Genomic DNA, 12,566 nt, shown 5'->3' on the forward strand with positions numbered 1-12,566 from the left:
AAAATCAAATGGAACTTGGGAACATAGAAGAAATTGTAATCCTGCGTAGTTCGTAACCACTAAATAACATCACTCTCCCCTGAAAAACAAATGGGGTAAGAACCATACCTGACGTGATAAGCTGGAAAAACTTTATTGCAGCAAACTCAGGGTCTGCGAGGCGAGCTGGTCAACTTGCTCAAAAGAGGAAAACTATTTCCTAATACAAGAGCTGGGACAGGATTGCATACCATAATTATTGCACAAATAAAGAATCAATACAGAAATGCAAGAATAAAAAAGAATGGTGCTTCAAAAGATTGAGCCGCTCGACACCATTGCGGCACCATCGTCTTCATGGCCAAACTGATAGCGCTCATACACTTTAAACAACAACTCTCTGCAAGGCACAACGGCCCCGATCTTGATGCAAGCCAAGAAAGTGCCTGAAAGCTTGCGATGGAGACTGTAGGCCTCATCAGGTGGTGGTGTAAGCCTGTGCCTCAACATGGTCGCCCCCAAGTTCGAAATGCTTTGAGTGATATTAGAGGAACGGAAGTCATATCCACCAGTCTTCGAGAATGGCAATCCAACCACAAAGCCACCCTGAACATGAGCATCTAACATGACAACTGACTCCTCTCCTGTGAGAAACCCAAGTCTCTGGGACATCTCAATGACTGCATCTCTATCTTGATTTGCACAGGCAACAACCTAATCAAGCATTAAGAGAAAGTCAGCTTAGTCCAAACCTTAAGAAGATTGTTCTACAAATCAATCCAGCAGTTCTAGCAGTGTTTCACAAGTGGAGTAGCATTGCTCAAAGTAGTTCGAATGAATCTCAAAACTCAAGTGAATACCAGTTGAAAACACTGGCATTAACAGCAAGCACATTGTAATGACCCTCATTGAAAGCTCATAGCATGAGTAAAAATCACTTCAAGCCGCATGATGATGCCAAGGTTCACTTGAACCTTTGACAGCAACAGATGGCAATTGTGGATTTCCTACTATATGTCATGAAGCATAGAATTCCAGGAACAAAGGGAAAGTCGAGAGAGAAACAACGAATTCACCATGCGTAGATAGTCATCCACAAAACTCTTAGGGTAATCACGAGCGGCTCCGAAGTCAATGAGATTAATTGTTCTTGTAGCCTCATCATACAAAAAGTTGCTCCAGTTAGGATCAGTCTGCATCAGGCGAGCATGTTATAAGCAAAGGATGACAAGAGTAAATTATTAACAGAAAGCTCCTCAATAAAACTCCTGATATGGCCAAGCTCTCTCCCTCGTCACTGGGGTAGGATGACTCTCAAAGAAAGAACCGTATGGAAGGATTTCTCTATGAACAACCATATAAAGATTCTGCCGGACTGGCAGAAGAACAAAAAAGTTCAAGAATGTGTTTTAATTAACTACAGACAGCAGAGTATCCCAAAGTTACTGAAAACCAAGCAACTGCTCGATCCAACTATGATTTCCCCTCCTCCAACATAAACTTTGTATATGAGTTTGCCAGTAGCCAAGTTTTATAGCGGAGGTAACTGTAATGAGAAGGCCAGACGGAAGTGGGACTTCATAAGGAATGAACTTAACCATGTCAAAAGGCACACCAAAATTCTCTCCCACCATGAATGGTGCTCTTTAAGTTAATTTGTAACTTACTAATGAAACAGCCTTTATAAGTCAGGCACAATGTTCTCCTCCTTTATCAGTCGGCACAAAGTTCTAGCTTCTAAGACAAAAAATTCAAGTGTGTGAGTGTAGGGAAAGTATCTGGGTAAACCTAGGTTTGAACACATATCGCAGATGAAACAAAAGAGGTAGCTAAAGAAGAGCTTGCCTGCATGAAACGGAAGACAAATAGCTCCATTAAGGTGATTTCAAGCAACTTATTCCCAACATAATTACGAGTTTCTTGGTCAAGTAATGCCACCTTATCAATTGGAACACCTGCCACATAGGAGGAAACTCATCATTATGTCATTGACAGTGTTTACTTCCAATACTTCTCCAATCAAGCCTCACCTATCCAACAACAATCAATAACCAAATGTGAAAAAGAGAAAATATTCGATTCTAGTCCAGCAAAAGGAAATACTATGATTTCTATTACAGTTAGGACAGCATATGCAGGATGGTTTGAAAATTACATCCCAATAATACTGTGAAATTCAAGATTTAGTCTTAACAGCACGCTATACAATGACCGCATTGACTAGAAATTTACATTGTGCGGCCACTATTGCAGTCCAAACCAGTAGAACCATTTTTCTACAGCAGAAAGCAATAACACAGTGCAAGGAACTTCAATAAAAGACAAGTCTAAAATGATTGATACCTTGAAACACTGATTTTGCTATTCTGCAGATCTGCCATATTGTGCAGTAGCAGTTACATGAGCAGCAGTTTTAATCATTGGCCAAATTTCTCCAAGTACTTTTCACGAAGATGGTAATCAGAATATAAAGAATCTACCTAATAAGTTTCTTCAAATATTAGTCTAAGTTCTCTGCATTCAATCAAAATTACCTTAAAAATCAGCTAATCATCTCCACAGACAAGGTTTTAAGGTCTGTCCTTCCCATTCCACGCGTTCTTCTAGTACTAAGCAGGGAAATACAGAGCTTCAAAAACTCAAATCAAGCTCTTTAAGCATCAGTTTCATCCATTTCTTAAACCCTTACAATGAAGCATTCTAGTTTGCTGTATACTCCACATGAGTGAGAACATAAGGATATCGACAAATTTAGTGCTGAAAAAATTTAATCCAGTTCCCTTCCCATTCTTTCTATATCCTGTGTTTTACCAGTGCATTCAAATCACAGGTCCCATCGTTTTATGTTCCCCCTTCTGTTCACAGTGATGTTGCTCCCATTTTACTATAATTGAACAAGCAGCCAAGAAGGTAGTAGATTAGTATCCATCAACAGTAGAAGTACTAACTGCTGAACTGCTACAGTATACCATCAGAGCAGTCATTCATAAAAAGTATAGTACCTTGAACAAGCTCCGTAGTCAGAACTCTCTTGCTTGAAATGTTATCCAACACCATTGGCACATAAAACCCTTTCATGCCAGATAGAAGGTCTCGAAACCTTTTTTGATTACTTGCCTCTAGTTCGTAGTCACATTCACGAGACAATTCCTCTTTAGCCACCTGCGAGAAGTATTGGGAATAAATTTACCCACTGATTTTGCAATTCCCCTCCTACGTGTTGATAGTCAACCTTCTAGTGACCAAGATTAGTGGGTTTCTTAAGAATTAAAAGAAGAGTCTGCAGACTCCATTCAATTCAACATCTCACGGTGTATCCTTAGGTAAACAAAAACAATTAAATTAAAGATAATGATTTGTTCTAGCAGGGGTGCATGGAGGTCAAAGGTCCTCCCAATCACTCCCAGCAGTATAGGGACATTGATACTAAGAAAATAAAAACAAACATTTAGTTACCTTCATAGCCCTGTCGAGATAAAGTCCTTTTGGAATCAAATTTGTATAATCCAAAAGAAGTTTTACATTCTCAATGTCACTCTCAATACTATTTGCAACACCAGGATATTGAATTTTCATTGCAACCTGCAGGCCCTCCTTCGTTACAGCTCGATGAACCTGAAATCATTCTAAGAACTGTAAGGACGAGATTATCAAGCCCAAACAAGATTACACAGAGCTGCCCTATGAGGGCTATCCATCTTGTGGGATTTCGTGAAAGATTAGAGCGGTCAGGTTTTAGATTAGACAAATCTTCATAGGATATATACAAGAATTAGAGGAGAAGTAGAAATATATGAACATGAGATTTCTGAAGAGAATGAGGCAACATGGCGTTTGAAAAAGGGACAAAACACAAGACCAACGATAAAGAAGACAGGAGAGCAAAAAACATCCAATAGAAGGTGTCTCAATTAAAAAAAATGCTAAATGAAATGTGAAGTTCGTATAATATTTGGGAGGGGAAGCTCGCCCTTGACCCTCCAGAGATTCAGAAAGACAATAACATAAAAGCAGCAGAAGTTTCAAACTTAGAGACAGCATATGGAAAGAGGTACAATGTAAAGAGAGACAGATGCTAATCAAATTAGACATAATCAAAACTACTCAATTTTGATGACCTGGCCAATGCTTGCTGCAGCTAGTGGTTCATAATCAAAACTACTCAATTTTGATGTCCAATTAGGACCTAATTCGGCATCCAAGACTTGATTGAGCTGACTTCTCGGCATCACATCTGCTCCTTGACGAACAATGTCCAGAGCTGCCAACATCTATGCGTGAACAAAATGCAAAACTATTTTGGTGTGAGTGTATAGAACATGAGTTTGTTATAAGAATCGACAAAGCAACAGCCAAGCATAATTGAGAGCTATGGTACCGGGGCAGGCACAAGAGACTCATCTTGTATGCTCAACATCTGTCCCAATTTGAGAGCGGCCCCACGCATCCTACATAGAGCAACAGCCAAGCGTTCCGCATTGCTTTTGGTTAAAAAAGGAGAGAGAGCAGATTGCTTGTCTTGTTCTTGCGGTGACCCGTACACGAGCCTCCTGGTAGATTCCTGAATCATTCCCCATGCAAGACCAGCACCTAGACCAGCAAACCTTAAGCAATTGTAGGGTTTAAGTTAGGACTCAAACGACCAATTCACACAATTAAAAAGTCAACTTTCAAATCTTCAAAGAGGTGCACCTATAACCCCAACCCTGGTCATAAGTAAACTATAATGGGGATGTCAGAATTGCTAGGATTATGCATCGGTATATCTCAGAGGGACATGCAATAAATGCCAGAACAATTCTGTAAAGTGCTAAAATTTCTTTAGTCCAGTTTGCTCCAGACATGATGGCAATGCTTTCTACAACGTGTAGAAGCCTGATCTATCTATATGTTCCGATAAATTACAGATTTCATCTGAAATAAAGACAAATTATGTCATGACACTTTATGCAGGACCTCATACCCCGAATTTCACACTTAAGTAGACATCAATCACCACGCAATCTGAATTGCGTAAGGGCCTTTGTCCTGTAAGCAACAGCACTGAAGTTCACCTCTGTTAAAATTGTTTCTGTCAAAACTATCTTCAGCCCCCTTAAGACGTAAAATTCATTGTAAGGCGATAATCGCTCAGGATGAGTTAGCCTAGAACGTAGAACGCGTAGCACTTTCCCCAGAATTTCAACTCTGACATCATATAGTCAACTATAAAACATAATCAAGCTACAAAAATTGCAGAGAGCCGACCATACTCACCCAAGCCCTCTCGAGAAAGGCGTCGCAGGGACTCTCCTCTCCCTTGGCTTCCGCCTTTTCGCTGGCGGTGGCGGCACCACCATCTCTCCACCTCCTACATCCACCACATTCACCTCCTCGGCCAAGTTGTGAGACTTATTCCCTTCCGAAACACCTTGATCATCTAATTCCTCTACAGAACTACACGTTTCATCTGCATTCCTATCCGCCTGAGAACCAGGATCATTCGCTCGCACAACCTCTGCATTATCAACCTCCCTATCATCACCAATCGGATGCTTTCGCTCTAAATCACCACTGGATTGGGCGGCTTCAGCTGAACGGTCAAAGTAGACGACGGATTCCATTGGCCTAGGCCTAGAGAAGTCGCGGACCTTGCCCCTGGTGAGGCCCGACAAGTCCGTCGCCGAAACAAGGGCTTGCTTGGCGGTGGATCGGATTAGCCCTTCGATGTCGCCATTTCGAGCGGTTTCGATGACCGGCGAGCGCTTGGCGATCTCTCTGGCGACGAGAGACAGGCCGTTCACGAGCCGGTTGAGGTCCTTCAGCCACGCCATTCTCATTTACGGACGTCCCTTTTGGCGCGAAATAGAGAGACAATGGAGCTGCTAGGAAAATCCGGCTGAGCTGCGACTGAACCGACGGGCCAGACGCGCAACGACGGTGCTCCAGGGGTGGCTTCCAAATCAGGTGTTCTGAGCACGGAGGAGCTACGTGGGGTTTGTCACCGCCATGAAAGTTCGAGGTGTGGAAACGCACACCGAAGACAGAGCTGTAGGTTTGACAGTTTTAGAACCGGCCACCCGGTGGCCGGGTCGGATCAGGGACCCGACTCAATTTGCATTTTCAGTTATTTTATTTCTCTCTATCTCCCTCCCTCTCTCTCTCTCTTTTTTTTGGAACCAGAATTCAATTCTCTTTTGGCTGTTGACCAGAAATCCGGCTTCGTACAGAATCTCGGTCTTTGGCGATTTGCATTTTCAACTTTTTTGACCAAACTGAAAAAATGTTAACATTACAAAAATCAGACAAAAAAATTACACCCGTCAAAGGTTGTGTATTATATGATTCAATTATGGATGTTCCACATTGAACGAAAACCACATTACATTATGAAACTTGCAGAAAACGACAAAAAGAACAAAACAAAAATTCAACCTATCATAAATCCGAATCACCCAATTGCCCCTAATCCAAATTCGTCTATGGCATAAGTTCAAGGGTTAGTATTACAAAAAACCTTAAACTGATACATATATGATAAATTTACGAAAAATTATTTTTTTTTACCACGAAAAACCTTAAATTGGTACACCCGTGACAAATTTCCCTCAAACTATTTTTTTATCAACAAAAATCCTAAAGCGATATATCCGTGATAAATTTACCCTAAACTAATTTTTTTTACTAGGAAGAACTCAAACCGATATACTTTTAATAAATTTACCCTCCGTTAAATTGAATTAATATCACAAAAAATCATTGATACACATATGATAAACATAGGGTAAAAATCTCAAACTAGTATATTCATAAACTGCCACATGTTATCCAAGTCAGCAATTTAAGGGTCAGATTTAACGAAAACTAACACGGGATAAATTTATCACAAGTGTACTAATTTGGAGTAAATTTATCACAAGTGAACAAATTTAAAGTTTTTTGTGATCAAAAAAATAATTAGAGATAAATTTATAGGTGTACCAATTTGAGATTTTCCGTGATGTAGGAACTAGACATAAAAATCACTCTAACTTTAGTCCAACTTTTGATGGCCCGTCACATAAGTAATAGCTATGTCTTGAACTGAACATTTCGATCATGAACGTACTCAATATGAGTAATATCAATACTCCAGCCAAACATTTCGATCAATCCCTGGGTCTGGGTGTGTAACACGAGATAAGATCGCAATGGAATGCATCAGCCAGGCCCCAAGGTAGACTGATCTTTAATTTCTTTATTTTTAAGTAGAAAGAATAGCAACTACTACTAGCAATCGGGGTCAACAACACCTCCAGGATTAGCAAAAGTCGCAAAAAAAAAGAAGCCGAGAAGAAATAGCCGATTCTGCCCCCAGGATGGCTCAAAATTCCCACGTAACTTTTTCGACGGGAAACAAGCTTTACTAATTAAATTCCACTTGACTGGCCCGGTCCGCCAGTTTGATCCTGTCTACTCCTATGTCGGAAAGTTCATTTGACGCAACATATTCTACATATTTAGAATCAAAATCAATGACCATCTGTTATGTCGACATACGCCAGTGCAAACTTTTTAGCCAACAGGTCAATAAGAAGTGTCCGACCATTGGGAGTCCTACATCAGAGCCTCAAAAGACTTAGCACTTCGCATTATCAGAGCCGCATGAGTAAAATTACGGGTCATTTGAAAATTCACTTTCCTTGTGAAACAATTGCGAGACAGAACCCAAATTTCATGGGCTACCACAGAAGTCGGAATCGCCAATGGAGTCACTAAGCGAACATGAACTTCCAGTTTTAAAAAAAAATCCTGACCCGACAAAGAGCTGCCATATGAAACTTGACAAAACCGGAACGCATTACCAAAATTTGTGCTCCGCATTGCAACCGGCCAACTCATGTGAATCAACCATCCAGGGCAAGCTCCCCACAGTTCACAATTCTGCATGGCTGCCGAGGCACATCCGATCGACTTGTCTCCTGAGATTCAAGTTTCCGCACAACATCCATCCCGTCAACGACATGTCCGAACACAACGTGGCGATTGTCCAACCATGGAGTCTAACAAGAATATAGGAAATGAAAAATCGTTAGATACGGGGAACTCTCGCGCTTTAATTATCATCTAACCTCACAGTTGAACTTTCACAACACTCATCAAGCTACAGTATAGGACAGATGGCATAGACTAGTGCAAAAAGAGTCCTTAAAGAATTCAAGTAGCCTCGTGCATAAAACTTAATATGAAACAAGGCAGTCAGCATTAAAGCCTCAAGACATTGACATCAAAAAGTATCCTTCCTTGCACTTTGGATGAATTGGCGAAAGTCAGAGAGACTCTGTCAGAAATGTACCCGTGGTATTGTTGCATTCTAAATACATGGGTCAAGAATTTGCTAACGCAAATATTAGTCATCGGTTGAGCCATATCACCTTCACAGTGCATATGAAAAATTGGCTCCCATTAGTGTTAGGACCAGCATTAGCCATGCTCAATACTCCAGGTCCAACATGCTTCACTGCAATGGAACAAGACAGTATATAACAAATGCTTCTCAAACTAACTCGTCACCCATCTATCGAACACATGCAACCAAGGTAAAACCACAAGGAAATGCATTTTGCAATGCTTGCACTATCAAAGCTAGTTCCTGGTTAAAATGAAGGGAGCATACATGCAAAGTTCTCATCTTCAAAACTTGAACCATAGATGCTCTTTCCTCCAGTTCCCTGCAAGCCAACCGAAACAGAAAATTAAATTTCATGAGAACAACACTTCGCCACACAAGAGCACCGATATAATTTCCCTCCACCCCTCTCGCACAAAAATAGAGCAAGAGAACCCACATTTCCTCTAGTGAAATCCCCCCCCTGGATCATAAAATCCTTAATGATACGATGGAACGAGCATCCTTTGTAGCCATATCCCTTTTCACCTGCACGAGAATTTCACAAGTTAAAGAATGGAATGCACCATACCAAAAATCTTTTTCCAGAAAACAGTGCCTCTTTATATTGAAAGCTTACCTGTGCATAAAGCACGGAAGTTCTCAACAGTTTTTGGAACATCATCTCCAAAGAGGCCAATGACTATTCTACCACCAGGTTCTCCCCCGATTTCCACATCAAAGAAGCATTTGTTTGTTACTTTCGCCTGCAGACCCAAGTCCTAAAGCAGCATAGCATGCCAAACAGCACAACGTGTCAATATCAAAATGAAAGCTAAAATCACTAAAGCCATAAAGATCAAGCACCCTGTACAAATGTCAACTATGCAAACAGATCACCAACAAAGGTTGGAGTTAGATTGCATGCTGTCAAGAGGGTATTTCAAAAGAAACAACTAAAACAAGACATTGTGGCAGGTTGATTACTGTAAAAGCTAAATTCAGCCACCCGGAAAATTATGCTTCCTTTGGTTTCTAAAAATTTCCACAGGTTTACGTTATTAATTTCATTTGAGAATGGAAAAACATTCCAAAAGGCTTTTGAAAATTAGCGTTGTAAACTGAAGGTTGCTGTTTAATGTTATTGTTCTCGTTCCAAATGAAAACCAGGAGTTTGCTAAACCAAAAGGAAAGGCTCTTCCATGATTTTGATGATATGTAAACCTTCTTTTTAGGATTGTTATTTCCAAAGAAAGTTCTCGGGTTTCCTTAACAATCATTTTTTCAAGAACATAGAAAGCTAAAAATAATTTCATGACGACCGAAATTGTCTTCTAATACCAAGCTGTCCCTTGAGTTTCCACATGTGAGCATCAGCTGTGCTGTTTCTTACTGAGAAGCTCTGGAAATACAAGAACAACAGCGCTGAAAAGAAGTGAGGGAACAAGATACTGACAGTGGCCATAGACTTGATCTCAACCATCCTGTCGTATTTGATGGGGGCTGTTTTAGAAAATTGTCGGAGTGCCGAGCTGGAGGCATAGCGAGATCTAGATGTTAATCCCCCTGCCACACAGCATGTTGCCCCATACTTCCTTTGCTGCATGTTAGCAACGTGAGAGCTTGTAGGTGCCTTACCCATTTCGGTAATGTCTTTACTGTTAGTACCCTGCAAGGCCCCACGATGGTTCCATTCACATTAATTAAATGAAACATGTGTGCTAGAAGCATCACACACGTGAACCTTGAAAGTATGTTGCATACATCATCTCGCATGAGCGCCTACCATACGCTGTCCTGGAAGGATCTATGCACACATTCTGACCCAGCAGATGCTGAGTCGTTATGCATATTTGGTTTCGCTCGCGTCTCCTACCCAATTCTAACTACATGGGACAAATGTCCATCACTCTTTGCTCAGACTCCTAAACTCGCAAAACCAGCTCGTTTTTTACTAGTCTATCAGGCACAGACACTGGAACATGTATATCGAATGGAAATAATAAGAGCGACAATGTAGAGACCACATCTTGAAATTGGAAGCAACTAACCAGAGCATCAAAACAGTTCCCGATAACACACTGAGTAAAGGCCATCCTTCCTAGTAGATTAGCAAACGCTTTCAGTAGGAAACCACAAGAAGCTCCGAATTAGAACGACATTGCGCGTCTCGACCAACCATCTCTAAACCAAATCAAACAGCTGAGCTACCGCTTCCAACTTCTAACCGTAGGAGAAACAGTTCAAATGCACTACGACTAGTCCGCTATGATTAACTCAAAATCATCGAGTCAACAATTCCTCCAGTTTCGGCGCTTAAAGCTCTAATCCAGACAGTTCAGTCAACTCAAAAGCCATTCATGCGAGCACCGACTCCTATTCGTGCAACGTCTCAAAATAAGGCGGAGAGAGAGAGAGAGCACTGCGGAGAAGAAGAGACGGACCTTGAGGAGGAGGGGAGGGCTGTGCAAGGAGATCGCTGACGCCATCGAAATGGAGGAAGATTCTCCGTCTCTCTCGCTGCTGGACTCGCGGTTCAGATAAAGACGCAGTTATCCGGTGGGAAGAACGACGACAAAATGAGCTCCCGAGAGGGCTTAAGGGGGTTTTTCGCAAAGCATATTCTATATCTGTTTTCATCCATTTATCCTTCCCCCTAAAATAAGGGGGCTGGTGGTTAACGTGCGCCTCGTGCGCACCGGTACCGGTACGGCCTCCTTCGGAATCTCAGACGCTGCTTCGAAGTCTCCGTCCTCCCCCCGTCCCCGGCCGTCTGCAATCCCTTTCAACTGTTAGAAGTTTGCGAGAGCGTCGATGGATTCGAATCTCGTTCGGACAACCGTGCCTTTTTGCTAGATCAAAGAATTTTAAACGATAAACAAAAAGTAAAATGGGCCCGAAGTGCATATTAATGGGCCCAAAATGGATATTATATAAAGTGAATATTTCGGCCAATTAAAGGTATTTTCGTCCAAAAATAATAATTTGAGAAAATGGATCGAAAGAGGGAAATTGTCTAAAGTAAATATTTCCGCAAGTCAAGGGCATTTTACGTCCTAAGATAATTTTCATTCTATTTTACTTTTCAATTTTTTTCTTTTGCTTGCGATCGGTGAGAGCCCGGTGATTTTTGTTGGTGATTGGGCGAGGGTCGCGACCCTTGCCAAATCTAGACGAGGCCGGTCTTCACCTATGGCTTTCAAGGGCAACCTTGCCTAGGGTGAGGTTCGCCTGTGGTCGGCGAGGGCGACCCTTGCCTAGCCCCTTCGAGCATTGCCACCGGTAATCGGCGAAAAGAAAAGAAAAAAGCGAGAAAAGGAAAAAAGAAAGGAAAAAAAGGAAGAAAATTTTAAAAAAAGTAAAAGATGAAAATGTCTTTAACCAGCTTGAAGGTCAAAATTTTCTTGGAGACTTACATAGTCAATTCACGCTCTTATTTAAAATAATTTGCACTCCATGCCCTTGAGAAAATGAGGGGTATTCATGCCTTTATTTGAAATAAAGTTTATTTCGAGCCTTTATGAGAGCACTTCATATCATTATTTGAAATTTGGAACAACATGAAAGTTTTTTTCAAAACCTAGCATTAAGGGCGTTACGAACTTACGACGATATACGAGAGGAACGGAGGAAAACTCATGATTGGTGCGGAGGGGAAGATTTGTCTATGATATAGTCCAAGGAAGAGTCCGGTTCTGAACCCCGCGTTACAATTGACCCGTAGACGATATTGTAGACACGTGTGTCTCCTTTCCTACGAGGTGTCTGTTTTCGTGATTCTATTTCGGAGGGTTGACGAATTGGGGCCACTTTCCTGAGACCATTGAGGTTTCATGGCTCTGCTTCCACTGGCCCAACTTAGAGTTCGTCCACGATCCACGCCCGAGAACGCCAATGCTCCGTCACGGGCATTCAGCGGCCCGAAACCGACCGATCCTTGAATCACCCACCCCGATTTCTCGAGTGCTTCCGACTCTACTTTCTCGACACGACGAGTGGCAGTACCCCCTTAAAACCCATCGCCCCGACACGCCTCGTTGCTTCGAGGCCGCATCCGGGACTCGATGTGCCCTATCCTCGGCTATGCGCACGCCAAAAGTACTACTTGGCAACAACAAATCTTGAAATTCACGTGAGATAAAAGAACATCAATGCCATCTAGAAAAGTACAAAAGAGGGAAAAAAAACATAATTTCTCGGCATAAAACAGCTCGATCAAGGAAAAATGACATAAATAATT

The 12,566-nt window shown here is 41.7% G+C and overlaps 2 protein-coding genes and 1 long non-coding RNA gene across 4 annotated transcripts; 1 reads left to right on the forward strand and 2 right to left on the reverse strand.

Moving 5' to 3' along the window:
* Window positions 1-114: 114 nt before the first annotated feature.
* LOC115747667 (protein ABC transporter 1, mitochondrial) lies at window positions 115-6,046 on the reverse strand. Its single transcript, XM_048285924.1, has 9 exons — window positions 5,906-6,046; window positions 5,236-5,855; window positions 4,358-4,583; window positions 4,098-4,250; window positions 3,436-3,594; window positions 2,982-3,141; window positions 1,825-1,934; window positions 1,056-1,172; window positions 115-693 (listed from the first exon to the last, which is right to left on the reverse strand). The coding sequence occupies exons 2-9, from the start codon at window positions 5,796-5,798 to the stop codon at window positions 292-294; spliced, it is 1,890 nt and encodes a 629-aa protein (XP_048141881.1). The 5' UTR covers window positions 5,799-5,855; window positions 5,906-6,046; the 3' UTR covers window positions 115-291.
* A 1,315-nt stretch (window positions 6,047-7,361) lies between these two features.
* LOC115747673 lies at window positions 7,362-7,736 on the forward strand. The gene is made up of 2 exons (XR_004016148.2): window positions 7,362-7,618; window positions 7,663-7,736. It is a non-coding gene; the product is annotated as an uncharacterized LOC115747673 (long non-coding RNA).
* LOC115747672 (peptidyl-prolyl cis-trans isomerase) lies at window positions 7,555-11,097 on the reverse strand. Of its 2 annotated transcripts, none has more exons than XM_030683913.2 (7): window positions 10,775-11,097; window positions 9,783-10,002; window positions 8,967-9,108; window positions 8,787-8,875; window positions 8,615-8,669; window positions 8,373-8,458; window positions 7,555-8,000 (listed from the first exon to the last, which is right to left on the reverse strand). In XM_030683913.2, exons 1-7 carry the CDS (start codon window positions 10,813-10,815, stop codon window positions 7,845-7,847), a joined length of 789 nt encoding a protein of 262 aa, XP_030539773.1. In that variant the 5' UTR covers window positions 10,816-11,097; the 3' UTR covers window positions 7,555-7,844. The 2 variants fall into 2 exon arrangements, with proteins under 2 accessions (XP_030539773.1, XP_030539774.1); XM_030683914.2 differs by having other exon boundaries at window positions 9,783-9,995; window positions 10,771-11,094.
* Between the last annotated feature and the right edge of the window lie 1,469 nt (window positions 11,098-12,566).

Source organism: Rhodamnia argentea, chromosome 10, assembly GCF_020921035.1.
Source record: "Rhodamnia argentea isolate NSW1041297 chromosome 10, ASM2092103v1, whole genome shotgun sequence".
NCBI classification, from domain to species: Eukaryota; Viridiplantae; Streptophyta; class Magnoliopsida; order Myrtales; family Myrtaceae; genus Rhodamnia; species Rhodamnia argentea.

Bases quoted from the DNA above. Each gene is read 5' to 3' on its own strand.
- LOC115747667 (XM_048285924.1), bottom strand. From the start codon at position 5,798: ATGAGAATGGCGTGGCTGAAGGACCTCAACCGGCTCGTGAACGGCCTG. The intron at 1,173-1,824 runs GCAAGCTCTTCT...CGCCTGATGCAG, and splicing joins TTGTCTTCCGTTTCATGCAG to ACTGATCCTAACTGGAGCAA. The intron at 694-1,055 runs GTGAATTCGTTG...ATGCTTGATTAG, and splicing joins TGGATGACTATCTACGCATG to GTTGTTGCCTGTGCAAATCA.
- LOC115747672 (XM_030683913.2), bottom strand. From the start codon at position 10,815: ATGGCGTCAGCGATCTCCTTGCACAGCCCTCCCCTCCTCCT. The intron at 8,459-8,614 runs GTATGCTCCCTT...GTTCCATTGCAG, and splicing joins TGAAGATGAGAACTTTGCAT to TGAAGCATGTTGGACCTGGA. The intron at 8,001-8,372 runs GTGATATGGCTC...TATTCTTGTTAG, and splicing joins TTTTCATATGCACTGTGAAG to ACTCCATGGTTGGACAATCG.